Below are 15,802 nucleotides of genomic sequence, written 5' to 3'. Positions count from 1 at the left end.
GTGTTTCTTAGTTTTCACACACAGTCACAGTAGGGTATAATAGTAACCCACACTATAAGCTATTTTTTCACTGTACGTCCAATTCTGAGAAAAAAAAAAGCAACAAAACCAAATCTAAAAGAGCTATTTTGTGTGGCATGGGCAGTGATTTGTGACAAGTATTTGGGTTTAACAATGCATTCTGATTTTTCCTTTCTTTATTTTTGATGTGATCCTCCAGGACATGAGTGATGGACCCCAGTGCATCCTGCAGCAGGTGTCAAATGAAATGCGAGGCTCAATCCCCGAGTCACTGTCGGAGTTTTTTGATGCAAAAGAGTACCTGCTTTCTTCCAGCTCTTCTGAGGTCAGAGGGTGGCGGAGTTGTTATGCAATAAGATATATAAAATATGCAATAAGCTGGCACACTGAAGTATGTTGCTTGTACATTTTTTTATTATGTGTATGTTTGTGTGTACCTTTAGGCCTCAGATAATGACTCCTGCTTAAGTGATGTGAGTGATAATGAATCAGTGGAACTTTGCAGTAGTGATGCAGGGATTATAAAGCAAAACACGGGTAAATAATTTCTGCACACCAACACACACTTACATGTGATACATGTGACATCTCTTTATGATCTATTTTATATTTTAGTTAATTTATTTATTTGTGTGTGTGTGTGTATGTTTACAGATGGAAGCTTGGTACACCGGCGCTTAAGGCTACCAAGTGCATGTGTCAGTGGGGGTGTGAATCTGTGGAGCATTCTCTCTGCTAACATTGGAAAGGACCTCTCCAAGGTGGCCATGCCAGTGCAGCTCAATGAGCCAGTGAACACACTGCAGAGACTGTGTGAGGAGATGGAGTACTGCCACCTGCTGGACACAGCTGCACAAACACAGGATCCACATATGCGCATGGTGAGAGATAGAGTGGATATACACCGAGATATAGCATCCTGGTTTATAGGATATACTGTACTGGTGAGGTCCAGGTGTGTAAAGCTCATAGAGACTTATTTAAGAAGACTTGAAGCAGAAAAAATGTCAAAGTAGTTGAGTAATGAAATAATGAATAAAATGATCTGAATACTGGTCTTAATGAGAGATAAAAGTTTTTTATATAAATTATTATATGCAAATGAATAGCCAAAAAAAAGTTAAGTAGAAAACATAAAATGTTAAAACTACTGTAAACAATCACATAAACTGTGTGCAAAAACCGGAGACTTTTTCAAATCTGTACATTTGCCTATTTATGCAGTTATTTTATCAGCCAATCATGTGGCAACAGCACAATTTTCTTCAGTTGATGTTTACATCAAAAATTAGAATGCGGAAAATGTTTGACCTCTGTGACTTTTGCACTTGCATGTTACCAGAGTACTAAGACTTTAGAAATAAGTAGTTCATTAGAATTTTAGATGTGTAGCAAGCTCTAGCACTAATTATAATTAAAATATACTGTTAAAAATTCATATTAATGACATGCTTCTTTTTAAAGAAGCAAATCTAGAAAGTTCATAGTTATCATGACAGGTGTATAGAAAAGTATCTCAGACCACACAACACATCAGACCCTTACATCAGGTAAATTGGCTACAACAAATGGCCATCAGATGACTATCTGTGCCCAAGGTTATCATGGGTACAGAAAACTGGACATTAGAACACTAAAAAAAATCTTTTACAGATATACAGTAATTATATACAGATAATAGTAATAATGCAACCCTTTGCCACTGTCAAGCTTCCCCTCTAATTTTAACAACAGGGAACTGAGAAGATGCATTTGCTGCATTTTGGGGAGCAAAATGTTGCCCCGTTTGTGCTTTATACAGGATTCTAGTTGCTCAACAGGCTTGGGTCTTCTTTCTCATATTTTTCTTTTCATTATGTGGCAAATGTTTTCAGTTGGTGAAAGGTTTAAATCTGAGTGAAGTAACTTATTCAGTCTAGTTTCTGCTTAAATTCACAATGTTGTTTATCCCCTCATATTGTTTGCTATCGCGGACTGTTGCATGTCCCACGCTTTTTTGATTCTGCCTGCCGATGTGTCTGTCTGCCTGTTTATTATGAGAAATGTTCGTACCCAGCACATACGCTCCTGCTATTGTGCATTCAGTGCAAGCCAGATTACTTCACCTATATAATGGATGCAGTGGGTACACACAGACTGATCATTATGCCTGAGCTTGACTCAGTTTTCTTACCTCAGTCGATTTCTTTTCAGCACCATTATGGTGTTTTTTCAGCTGGGAAGATCCGTTATGCAGTGGCAATTTTATTTTAAGAGTCTGTTGGAGTCCAAGTCAGAGGAGTGTCAATGTTGCTTTTATTAAAACTCACCGGTCAGCTCATCAGTGGGCAGAGCTTCAGATTACCCAAGGTAACAGGGAGAGTAGAGCAGGGAGTGTCTTGGTTTGTCAGGATTCTCATTAAGATTTTTGGCTGTAATGAGGCTGGGTCCAAACTTAATAATGTTTTGAAGAAGTTCAGCCTGACTGATGTGCCTGCTACCCCATTCCCACTTTTTTATGATGGAAGAAAAGTTACGGCCCATGTCATGCTCTAGCCTGAGGCAAATGAGGTGGCATCCTATGACCTGCTCATGCCAGGGGGTAACTGTGTGGCCTCTATGTATGACCTGCTCACGCCAGGGTGCAACGGCGCAGCCTACACCCATGACCTGCTTATGCCAGGGGGCAATAGCATGGCCTTCTTTAAAGTTCTGCCCATGCTGGGGCGGAATGGCAAGGCCACCAATACAGGGTGGGCCCAAAGTTCACTGGCATCCAATATTGATTTTTAAGCTTGTTTAATTTAATTAAGTTTAATTCAATTTTATTTGTATTGTCTTTAACAATGAACATTGTCCCAAAGCAGCTTTACAGTAGTTAAAAGATTACGAATATAAATGAATATAAATATAAATCAGTCTCTAAACATTTATCTTTCATGAGTGAGCCAGTGGTGACAGTGGCAAGAAAAAACTCACTAAGTTGGTATAAGGAAGAAACTTTGAGAGGAACTGGACTCAAAAGGGGCCTCATTATGGTTTTGTGAGAGTACGAGTATAATGTGGTAATAAAGAATAAATAAGATTGTTCTTTATAAGTGTAAGTTTGTCCCGAATGAAGCCAGTGGCAAATGTAACAAGGAAAAACTCCCTGAGATGGCATAGAGAAGAAACTTTGAGAGGAACCAGACTCAAAAGGGTTGAAGAGAATGTCCATTTATTACGGCTAATCGACGTTGAGGTGTGATTTTAATTTTTTTATTCCTAAGTAGATGTGAGCAGAACTGCAGTGCTACAACCTTTTCTATCTTGGAGATAAAGTGGAGATTTGATATTGGCCTGTAGTTGGACAGCTGACAAGGGTCAAGGTCAGGTTTCTTAATTAGGTGGTGGATAACTGCAGTTCGAAAGATTTAGGCACATAACCAGTGCTAATGGTAGAGTTGATTATTTTTAAAACAGGTTCATTTACTTTTAGAATTATCTGTTTGAAACTTGTAGGCAAGGAATCGAGAAAACAAGTTGATTATTTTGATGAGGAAATACATTAAATTGTCATTCTCAAGAATAGGAGTAAAACTTTGTAATTGATTCTTTTATAAATGTAATGATATCTACAGGGTTATTTATAAAATAGTTTGACTATGTGAATTGCCTGGATTTTTTGCCTGATGTTTTAAATTTTATTATTGAAAAAGTTCATAAAGTCATTACAACCTATTAATGGTTTGCATGTTACTGCAGTGCTTTGATTCCCTGTTAATCTTATAAATAAAAATCTATGATTATGCTTGTTATTTTCTATGAGGGGTAGAGAAATATGCTGATCTAGCAGTACTAAGAGCTTTCCAATAATTCTGGAGGCTCTCCTTCCAGGTAATGGGTGTGGTCATACAAAAAGTACTCCTGTCTTATCAGAATTGAGCAGAATGCAGTTAACAAGCATCCACTGTCTAATGTCTTTTACACTTCCCACAACATTATTAGGCAGATGTCTAACATTCGGCTTTGCTTGAAATATATACCGTATTTTTCGGACTATAAGTCGCTACTTTTTTCCTACGTTTTGAACCCCACGGCTTAAACAACGAAGCGGCTAATATATGGATTTTTCCTGGGTTTTTCCCGGTTTTACAAACTTTAAGCCAAAAAACTGAGCAACATAACATTAGACCAATTACATTTCCGAACGGAAACAAAAAAAACCCACCTCATCTGTGTTCTGAGCTGCACGGCTTCGGGAGAAAAAACTTCCACCGGTGGCGCACAACGATGACAAAAGAAAAAAATACAGTGGTACCTTGACCTACGAGTTTAATTCGTTCCGTGGACGAGCTCGCATCTCAATTTGCTCGCACATCAAATCAGTTTTCCATATTGAAAATACTTAAAATGGCATTAATCCGTTCCAACCCTCAAAATGACACCCCGTTTTTATTTTTCATGGTTTTAAATTGGAAAATACATTTCTAAATAACAAATCTTTTATAAAAACATAATAGAAATAGTATGTAAAGATATAATAAGGTTTTATTCAGTGTATTTTCCTTGGAGATGAGACGACTAACGAAAGCGCCGGTGGGGGGGGGGGGGGGGGGGGGGGGGTGAGTGTGTGTGTGTGTGTGTGTGTGTGTGTGTGTGTGTGTGTGTGTGTGTGTTTGTGGAGGGGGGGTAGAGGCGATAAGCGTAGTTAGAGGGAAAACTCGTTTTTTACTATCACTCCTGTACACTACGTATCCATGAACTTTAAAAATTTTACTTTTTCTTCTTTGCTTATCTTAATTTTCGTCACAATCTTCGCTTTCTGGCTTCGCTTCGCCATCTAGCAGCGGTGTCTCGAGCTCGTACCTCAATTTTTTGCTCGCGTAACAAAGCTAAAAAATCAACCATAACTTGTACATTAATGCACTCGTAGGTCAAGGTACCACTGTAGTTGTGAAAGGAAGGAGAAAGACAGTGAACAATGACTTACTTGGTTGGCTACTGTTTAGATACAAGCTGTTGTAGCGTGTTGAGTCTGGGTCAAGGGAGAGCTCACTAAAACTCCAGTTGCAACAGAAATCATATAAGCACAGACAGGTTTCCAAAACTCATGCTTTTTTATTTTTCTTGGCAACAGCGTTATGGGTCAGTCAAAGAAACTTAGAAATGAGCATCAGCAAATAATAGGGACATAGTCCACAGTCTCACACGCACACACCGGAAGAATGCAGTGACATGCTGGTCCCAAAATACCGCTATGCTCCTAATAGAAGTGCAACATATTGCATTTAGTGTCTTTCATTAAAGCCTGTGTAAAGTTCATTAGTTTCAGTGTAGAAATCTTTGTCAAATTCAGTGGGTGCGGCTTATATAAGGGTGCGCTTTATAGTCCGGAAATTACGGTAACTGTATTGTAGGCACAACAATAGATTCTAATGCCAAGATTTTGAATAATTTGACTAGAGGTAACAAATATTCAGAAATAAGCAGTAGCCCTGAGATAGATCCTTGTAAAATAACAATCTTTACTGCAAAAAGTGTAGCAAACTCCTCATGCACATCTAAAAACTGATTACAATTGGTCACTTGGGACCTTAGCCAAAACAGAATCGTTTTCTTATATCATATTTCTAGTCTAGAAATATCTTCTTTTCCTTTCTGCTGCTCCCGTTAGGGGTCAACACAGTTGGCCATCCGTGTCCATACTAACCTGTCGTCAAAACCTGCTTCTTTTAAACCATCTACCTGCATGTCGTCCCTCACCACATCCATAAACCTCCTCTGTGGCCTTCCTCTTTTCCTCCTACTTGGTGGCTCCATCCTCAGCATTCTTCTACCGATGTACCCCATGTCTCTCCTCTGCACATGTCCAAACAATCTCAATCGGGCCTCTCACCATGTCTCCAAACGTCCTACATGCGCTGTCCCTCTAATAAATTCATTACTTATCCTGTCCATCGTCATCACTCCTAATGAACATCTCAGTATCTTCAGCTCAGCTACCTCCAGCTCCAACTCCTGTCTTTTACTCAATGCCACTGTATCTAAACCATACAACATAGCAGGTCTCACCACAGTCCTATAAACTTTCCCTTTTACTGTTGCTGCTAGAGTGGCCAACCAGTCAGAGACCAACACATTTTTTACTGTGTTACCACAAAGAGCCACATCATACACATGGGCACACATGAACATCACCCATCCCTTCCTTTTACACACACACACACACACACACACACACACACACACACACACACACACACACACACACACACACACACACACACACACACACACACACACACACACACACACACACCTCTGCTTAGCCAGATTTTCTCTCAGTTCAACCAAGTCCACAAACAAAAATAAAATTAATTTTAAATAGTTTTTCTTTTACTATGCATGTTGCTTAGTGGGACTTGTGGCAATCCTTGCCTTGAACCATCCTCTTCAAATCTGGCTTGTATTCCGTAGTTGCCACTCGAAGCAATTCTTTCAAATGGGTGTCAGTCAAAAAAGATTGATACTTTGATTTCACGTGTTTCAGGGTAGAAAACACAGACTCACAGGCGTATGTTATCCCAAACATTGACCGTATCTTAAGCGCAGCCTGTTTGACAATGGGGTATTTTTTCCATTGGCACACTTTTCCAGAACTCAATGGTCCCTTCCCTTAAAGCAGGTTTCAGTTGGTCCTCCTCACAAAGATCAATCATCTCCAACTCACGGGGCTTTCTCCACATTAAATGGGTCGACGAGGAACGTAATCTGTGGCCTTTTCAGTTGTAGATAACGGAACCAAACGGGTCACAAAGCTTTCGTGCAGGTTTTCAACCAGTGTTGCATATTTGCCTGTGGTTAAGCACATGTGAGCGGATGTAGGTGACGATTTCCATCACAGGCTTCATTGTCTAAATTCAATGATTTAGACACGGGTTGCTCCCGGTGGACGATGCAGTGAAAATTCCAAAACTTGGGAAATGCTTTGCACAGCCCCACAAGCCCGTTCACAGATCCGATCATGGCTGTCGCTCCATCCGTGGCTATTGCAGTTACTTTCAGTATGGGCAAATTTGCTTTCGCAAATGCAGCCATCATTGTTTTTTTCACATCTATGCCACGGGTTCTGTCTTTTAATGGCACAATATCAAGGAGTTCTTCTTTGATCACATATGACATATAAGGCAGAATGGCTTGCCATTACGTTCAACAAAAAAATATAAGTTCTTCCACTCTGTTAAAAACGTCCTGTGTTTATCTTCATATTTTCGTTTTGCTGTGGCTTTTTCCCCCGCCATTTTGAGAGTAAACTTGACACAAATTGTTTACTTAAATGATCTTGCCCCTACTGAAAAACATTTGATGAAAATACCGTATTGAATTCAAGCAAAGCGAACACGCACCTTTAAAAAACAAACAAACACAAACTTTGATATGAATGTAAGAGCCAGGCAAAGAGCCGCATGCGGCCATGCAGATACCCTTCGATCACAAATCACTCCTGCCACTCTTCTCCACCCATTCCACCCTGCCTGCACTCTTTTCTTCATTTCTCTAACACACTCGACCCCAGGTTAATCAACCTTCACCACCTCTTCTCCCTGCAACCGCACCACTGCCTTCGCTCTCATTCCTTCACATGTACTCTGTCGTACTCTTACTGTCTTCCTGATTCACCATCTTCAAATCATCCAACCTTCTCTCTTTCTCATTTTCCTCATTCACCAGCTGCTCAACACACTCTCCTCACTAGTCAACACATTTCCATCTCCAGCAGCACATCCTTCCAAGCTCGGTCCCTCTGCCTGGCCAATTGGTACAAATCCCTTTCTCCTTCCTTAGTGTCCAACTTCTCATATAGCTCCTGGTGTGCCTTTTTCTTTGCTTTGCCACATCCTGCTTTCCTTATACTCCTGCCTACTTTTCTCATCTCTCTCCCGATCCTAATTCTGCTTTGCCAACTTTCTCTTTATGCTTTCCTGCACTTCCTCATTCACCCAATCACCAATCTTTCATTCCTAGGTACACCCTCCACCACTTCATCTAACTCACTCTAGAATTTTTCCTTCTCCTCCATCTCACATTCATCACTCTATCAGAAACTCTCTTCACCTCCACTACACTCTTACTGTACTCTTCCTTCAGAATCACCCCTACACCATTTCTCATTCCATCCACACCATAATAGAACAGTTTGAACCCCCCTCCAGTGTTCCTGCCCTTACTACTGTTCCAAACACAGCATGTCTACCGTTCTCTGCTCCATCATGTCATCTAAATCTCCTTCTTTACCAGTCACAGTATCAACATTTAAAATGGCAACTTTAACCTCCACTATACTACACTTCTCCTTTCCCTGCTGTCCTTTTAGATGTCTTCCCCCTCTTCTTCTCCTCCTTTGGCCAAAAAATTTCCACCCAATACCTGTGGCGGTTGTAGGTAACCTCGGACTCGAATGGTCCCGTATGGAATTTAGGTTTGTAATCCGCATATTTATATTTGTATATCCTCTACCTAACACAACCCTCCCCATTTATCAGGCCTTGGGAGTGGCAATAAGAGTGCACTGGATTGTGCAACCATAATGTCTGGGTTAAATTTCCAGTCTAGAAATACAGTGGTCCCCCGGTTATCGAACTTAATTCGTCCCTTAAAACTGTTCGAAAACCGGACCTAATTATCCCATAAGAAATGATGGAAAACCAATTAATCCTTTCCCGAACTCCACCAATACCCAATAATTAACCATTTTTTCCTGTTTTTAGCCGTATTACTGTCAGGAATCCCCCTGCCACGCCCCCTTCAGTGGCTGTCATACCTCGGTGCTTCAGGGAATGCCCTGTTCCCCCGCCCACATTGAGCTCATCGCAATCAGGCTTCCTCCGTAAAGCACCGTGGATATTATTTATGGACTGCTTTTTGCCGGATTATTCCGATCTCTGCGGGTATTTTGTGTTGGCTCGGTAAAAGTATAAATTAACACCTTTACAAGAGTAAGAAACAAAATGATTACTGTACTTACCGCTAAATATCACTAATATTGTTCACAAACAGAAGTTGCGATAGATGCTTACTCAGCGATGGTTGAAGCGGAAGCAGTTTCTTCTCCTCGCGCTGGGTTGGGCAGCGTGGGTGGCGTTTGATAACTGGAACTTTGTTCGTTCCCCGGACCCAAATTTAGTTCGGAAAACCGTTCGCTAACCGGAATGTTTGATATCCGAGCCGTTCGATAACCGGGGGACCACTGTATAAGGGTTATATTTTGGAACCATGTTCCAGACAAAGAGATTTCTCCAGATAATCTTTAAAGATTTGTGATTATATGTACTGTATTTAATGAGAGATTCAAGGTCTTCACAATATTATCTTAAGGAGCATTTTTGTTAAATTTTTCCACAATTTATAGACACAGATTTTCACAGAATGCTGAACCTCTTCCCATTATTACTTTTGAGGGACTCTCTATGATACTTTTTTATACCCAATCATGTTACTGACCCAATACGTAGCAAAATTAGTACCACTTCCTTCTCCAGCCTTTTGTTGCCCCATTCAACTTTTTTTGAGATGTGTTGTGGCTATCAAATTGGAAATTACCTTATTTTTGATATTTGATAATCATCAATGATATGTGCATACCATTGCATTCTGTTTTATTTAGATTTTATACAACACCTCAACTATTTTGGAATTGGGGCTGTAGTTGTGGGTGACATTCTGTCTCCTTTAATTAAATGTTAATTATATTTTATTTATTTTATGTATTATAAATACAAATGTGCATGCCAAAAAAATCTATTATAACTGGTTCACTTCCTAATTCCTTTCAGTTTCAGCTTTCAGCCAAACAGCTACATTCTGTAATAAATGTAATGGATTATTAGTTTTTTTGGGGGGTGGGGGGAGTAAAAGTATCACTCTAACCTACTTGATTACAATTGTTTAGATTTAAATGGACAAACTTTAGCAATGTTCCTCAAAAGAAAAAATATGATAAAATGTTACTGATGTCAGGAGCAAAGCTGAGATCGGTAAATAATTACAACCATGTTTCTAACCTCTGTTTTTACCGATAAAAATAACATGTATGTGTCTGTGCATGTGTTTAGGTATATATTGCAGCATTTGCAGTGTCCATGTATGCATGTACGTTTACCAGAGCAGGAAAAAAACCCTTTAACCCTGTCCTGGGTGAGACATATGAATGTGAGCATCCAGACAAGGGCTTTCGCTTCATCTCGGAGCAGGTATAACATTAACAACACGCACACACGCACACGCACACACACACACACACACACACACACATTGATTTTACTCTCAGAAGTACTTGCTAATGCACACTAATAAAAGTATTCTGATTCTGATTTACTATATTTTTTAGGTAAGCCACCACCCTCCTGTGTCTGCATGCCACTGTGAATCCAAAAACTTCACACTATGGCAGGGTGAGAACATACACACACACACACACACACACACAAACACACACACACACACATACACACACACACACACACACACACTCTTACTCTTTCAGGTTCAAAAGCTCTGAGTTTTCCTTGCCACTCTGTTTGTGTCAGTGCATAGCGCATGCAAGCTCGCAGCACTAATACTTGTGTCTATGTTTATATACCAGGTGCTATTGTTTTGTTCGGGTCACGTGTTTTTGTGTTCCCCCCTGTCTTGTTATTGGTTCAATCTGTTCACATGGCTTTTTTTGCCCTTTCACAGCTTCTGTGTTTATTATTGTCCATATAAATAACCCTTCGTTTCCGTTGTCTCGATGTGAAGTAAAGTACAGTGGGGGAGATAATGATTTTATCCCCTGATGAGTTTACCCTATATATATATATATATATATATATATATATATATATATAGTTTTATTCATTATATTTTAATAATAATTTGTATGTTTATGTACACAAGGAAAAATATTTGAAATTAAATTTGAACTTAATCTCTCAGATGTTCGGTGGAGGAACAAATTTTGGGGCAAGTCTATGGAGATTGTCCCAATGGGAACCACCCATATTGTTTTGCCATGGTAATTTGTGTGATTTTCTTTTCTTATACTGTACATCTATCTCATTCAGGTGTGGATTTTATTCCATTTCATAATTCTTTCTCCCTATATTATAGTTTTGGGGATCATTATGAGATGAATAGGGTCACCTCCTGTATCCATAACATCTTAAGTGGTCAGCGCTGGATTGAGCACTATGGTGAGATGACCATCAAAAACAAAGCAACTGCTGAAGACACCAGCATATGCAAAGTTACCTTCCTTAAGGTAAATCTGAGCGTTTTGATCTATTTAAAAAAAAAAAACCCTAATATTCTTGATTTAAAGCTAGCTAAAGATAAAACCTTTATTCATCCCACAGAGGGGAAAGTTCCATGTTACAGATGTGCAAATGTACAAATATGAAGCTCAAACACAGTACAATATATATAATCGTACAGTATATAAATACAAAAGAGAAAAAAAAAACCCAATAGTAGTAGTAGTTACACTATCAAACTATTTGCACTATGTAATATTGCACAGTTAAAAAAAACAGCAGTTTAAAAAGACCTTATTCCACTCAGTAGAAAAAGTCTGCTTTGTCCTTTCTTGTAAATTATCTGTCCAGTCCAGTTTGCTTTTCAGATGAACACCCAGGTATTTATGAATCAATTTTCTCAATGTTCTTTTCCTGAACGTTCACTGGTGAAAGTGAAATGTGTTTGTGCCTGTGAAGATCCACCACCAGTTCTTTGGTTTTCCCCGCTTTTATCTGGAGGCAGCTTTTTTGGCACCAGTCCACAAAGACCTGGATCAGTCTTCTGTACTTCCTGCTCTACTGTTACTGAAAGTCTACTGAAAGTTATTGCTCTGCTTATTTAGAGTATTTGATGATTGACTGCAGGCTCTTCTTTTTACCGAGAGAAATATCAGCCATTGTTGTGACTGCAGTGTACATTCCTCTAGATGCAAACGCTAAGCTAGCTATGGAAGAACTGCATGCAGCTGTAAGCAAACAACAGTCTGTACATACCGAGCTTTCATCGTTACTGGAGTATTTATGGAGGACTCTTACACAGACATGAATATCTACACATCATCTGTTTTGGACCATATCAACACATGCATTGACCATGTCACTACTGTCAAACGCGTGAAATGCTTTTCTAATCAGAAGCTGTGGATAAACTCTGAGGTCCGTCTCCTGTTGAAAGCAAGATATGCTGCTTTTAAATTTGGCAACGCAAAGGACTACAGCAGAGCCAGGGCCAACCTGAAAAGGGGTATTAGAAGAGCCAAACACACATACAAACTCCACATAGAAGAGCACTTCCACAACTCTGAACCCAGACGCATATGGAAAGGCATCGAGACCATCACAGACTAGAAACCCACTCCATAATCTCTGCCAACCAGCAGTACCTTTATACGATAGTTTCAATCAATGCATTGGAAATTTGACCCTCAACTGCTAACACGACTATTGGTCAGAGTGCAATAGTATGCATCAAGTATGCAGATGACACCACTGTGGTTGGCCAGATTAGCCTACAGGGAAGAGATCCGAAGCCTTTGCTTCAAAAAACCTGACTCTCAATGCCATGACAACAAAAAAGCCCATTGTGGACTTCTATCTATCTATCTATCTATCTATCTATCTATCTATCTATCTATCCATCCATCCATCCATCCATCCATCCATCCATCCATCCATCCATCCATCCATCCATCCATCCATCCATCCATCCGTACAGTACAGTACAGTACAGTACAGTACAGTACAGTACAGTACAGTACAGACCAAAAGTTTGGACACACGTTCTCATTCAAAGAGTTTTCTTTATTTTCATGACTATGAAAATTGTAGATTCACACTAAAGGCATCAAGGGCTATTTGACCAAGGAGGAGAGTGATGGGGTGCTGCGCCAGATGACCTGGCCTCCACAGTCACCGGACTTGAACCCAATCGAGATGGTTTAGGGGTGAGCTGGACCGCAGAGTGAAGGCAAAAAGGGCCAACAAGTGCCAAGCATCTCTCGGGGAACTCCTTCAAGACTGTTGGAAGACCATTTCAGGTGACTACCTCTTGAAGCTCATCAAGAGAATGCCAAGAGTGTGCAAAGCAGTAATCAAAGCAAAAGGTGGCTACTTTGAAGAAACTAGTATGACATTTTTCAGTTGTTTCACACTTTTTTGTTATGTATTTAATTCCATATATAATTCCACATGTGTTAATTCATAGTTTTGATGCCTTCAGTGTGAATCTACAATTTTCATAGTCATATAAATAAAGAAAACTTTTTGAATGAGAAGGTGTCCATTCTGTGGTATTGTGAAGAAAAAACGTTTGATGTCCACCTGGTAGCAGCAGAGTGCCAGTCAAAAAAAAGAAAAATCACAAAAGCATTGTATTTAATCACATTATCATGACATTTGGCATTAAAATCATGCAAATATTTATTACTGCATTATGTTTACTGTGTATAGTGTATAGCAGGGGTCACCAAACTTTTTGACACCGAGAGCTACTTCTTGGGTACCGACTAATGTGAAGGGCTACCAGTTTGATACACACTTCTGGAATAACAAATTTGCTCAATTTACCTTTAATTATATGTTATTATTAATAATGAATGATATTTATCTATATCAGGGTGTCAAACTCAATTGCACAGGGGGCCAAAACTGAAAGCACACTTTAGGTGCTACATTTATGGGTTTTTTTTTTTTACATAAATATAAATAAAAACAGAGGAATATTATTCCAGAATAAATAAACTTAAACTTTAAATAAATAGCTCTCCATAAAAATATCTCCTGTCAAAATTTTACAAGTTAGAAATATGAACATGCTGCAAAAAAAACCCCTGAACAAATAAATAAAAATTGTGCTTTTAAGTAAACGTTAAAATAACAACAAATCAAAACAATCAGATTTTTTTGCTCTTATGCCATTTTATTAATAATAATCTTAAACTTTAAATTACTTTAAATATTATATATTATTATATATATACCAGATATCTCACAGCTTCATCATGCAGCTCTTCAGAAACTCTCCCTCAGTAAATAACCGGCTGATGTGACTCTGATTTCATGCTGCATTATGGGATCTGTAGTTTGTGTTATCAGCGCTTCATATCGCCGGGACATTAATAACAATAATAATAGATCTTTATAAAATCATCTCGCGGGCCGGATATAATTGTACGTCGGGCAGGTTGACACCGAGTTTGACACCCCTGATCTATGTGAAGACATTGTTATGAAGACATGTTAATGATTTCTCACAATAATTATTAACAATGATTTAACAAGGTAGGAAACAGATCTTTTTAGAAAAGGCTCGCGGGCGACTCATGTGGTCTTTGCGGGTGACCTGGGGTCACCACGTTGGTGACCCCAGGTGTATAGTGTTGTTCTGCTACACCTAGTGTCTCTCAGAATCTTGATTTTGTGGGATTTTTTTTTATGTTATGTATTTTTATATTGTTTGTCAGTCCAAGGCTAGAAGCTTAAACACTAATGATGTAGAGGCAGTTGTTACTGATTCGGAGGGCCATGTGATTCATTCATTCTTTGGTAAATGGAATGAGGCATTGTACCTTGGGGACCCACCCTTAGCCATCTGCATTTGGAGAACCAGTAAGTAAATAATGAGACTGGCAATGTTTGATTATAAATCTATTTTACAAGAATATCTGTACTGGTAGCATTTTATATAAAGATTTGTTGCATTTCATTAACACTGGTTTGTGTGTGTGTGTGTGTGTGTGTGTGTGTGTGTGTGTGTGTGTGTGTGTGTGTGTGTGTGTGTGTGTGTGTGTGTATAAACAGACCCCATGCCTGAAGACTATGAGCAATACTACGGCTTCACTCAGTTTACTGTTGAATTGAATGAACTCAATGAGAGTATGAGGTCATTCTTGCCTCCAACAGATACACGTTTCAGACCAGACCAGCGGTGCGTATGCAAGCACACACACACACACACACACACACACACACACATACTTACAAACAAAAATACGCCACCTTTTACAAATTTTTACAAAACCAATTTGGAACTGAACTGAACTCCCCAAAAGATCTAAAGCAGGGGTTTACGATCCATCCATCCATCCATCTTCTCCCGCTTATCCGAGTCCGGGTCGCGGGGGCAGCAGTCTAAGCAAAGATGCCCAGACTTCCCTCTCCCTAGCCACTTCTTCCAGCTCTTCCGGGGGGACACCAAGGCGTTCCCAGGCCAGCCAGGAGACATAGTCTCTCCAGCGTGTCCTAGGTCTTCCCCGGGGTCTCCTCCCAGTGGGACACGCCCGGAACACCTTCCCATTAAGGCGTTCAGGAGGCATCCGGAACAGATGCCCGAGCCACCTCAGCTGACCCCTCTCGATGTGGAGGAGCAGCGGATCTACTCTGAGCTCCTCCCGAGTGACTGAGCTTCTCACCCTATCTCTAAGGGATCGCCCAGCCACCCTGCGGAGAAAGCTCATTTCGGCCGCCTGTATCCGGGATCTTGTCCTTTCGGTCATGACCCAGAGCTCATAACCATAGGTGAGAGTAGGAACGTAGATTGACCGGTAAATCGAGAGTTACGCCTTGCGGCTCAGCTCTTTCTTCACCACGACAGACCAGTACATTGACCGCATTACTGCAGAAGCTGCACCGATCCGTCTGTCAATCTCCCGTTCCACCCTTCCCTCACTCGTGAACAAAACCCCAAGATACTTAAACTCCTCCACTTGCGGCAGGAACTCCCCACCAACCTGAAGTGGGCAAGCCACCCTTTTCCGACTGAGGACCAT

At 40.1% G+C, this 15,802-nt stretch overlaps 1 protein-coding gene across 1 annotated transcript in view; it reads left to right on the top strand.

Annotated features, from left to right (window-relative positions):
- osbpl3a (oxysterol binding protein-like 3a) overlaps nt 1-15,802 on the top strand; it is a 64,235-nt gene that overhangs the window by 40,130 nt on the left and 8,303 nt on the right. Inside the window, exons 12-20 of the mRNA XM_083543278.1 lie at nt 221-346; nt 465-558; nt 676-902; nt 10,095-10,232; nt 10,370-10,433; nt 10,957-11,035; nt 11,131-11,281; nt 14,498-14,642; nt 14,835-14,961. Coding sequence (XP_083399404.1) covers nt 221-346; nt 465-558; nt 676-902; nt 10,095-10,232; nt 10,370-10,433; nt 10,957-11,035; nt 11,131-11,281; nt 14,498-14,642; nt 14,835-14,961 — 1,151 coding nt within the window. The remainder of the gene's footprint in view (nt 1-220; nt 347-464; nt 559-675; nt 903-10,094; nt 10,233-10,369; nt 10,434-10,956; nt 11,036-11,130; nt 11,282-14,497; nt 14,643-14,834; nt 14,962-15,802) is intronic.

This window comes from Silurus aristotelis (genome assembly GCF_946808225.1).
Source record: "Silurus aristotelis genome assembly, chromosome: 6".
Classification (NCBI taxonomy): Eukaryota; Metazoa; Chordata; class Actinopteri; order Siluriformes; family Siluridae; genus Silurus; species Silurus aristotelis.
The sequence above is the reverse complement of the archived record's forward strand: the minus strand, read 5'-3'. Positions and strand labels throughout refer to the sequence as shown.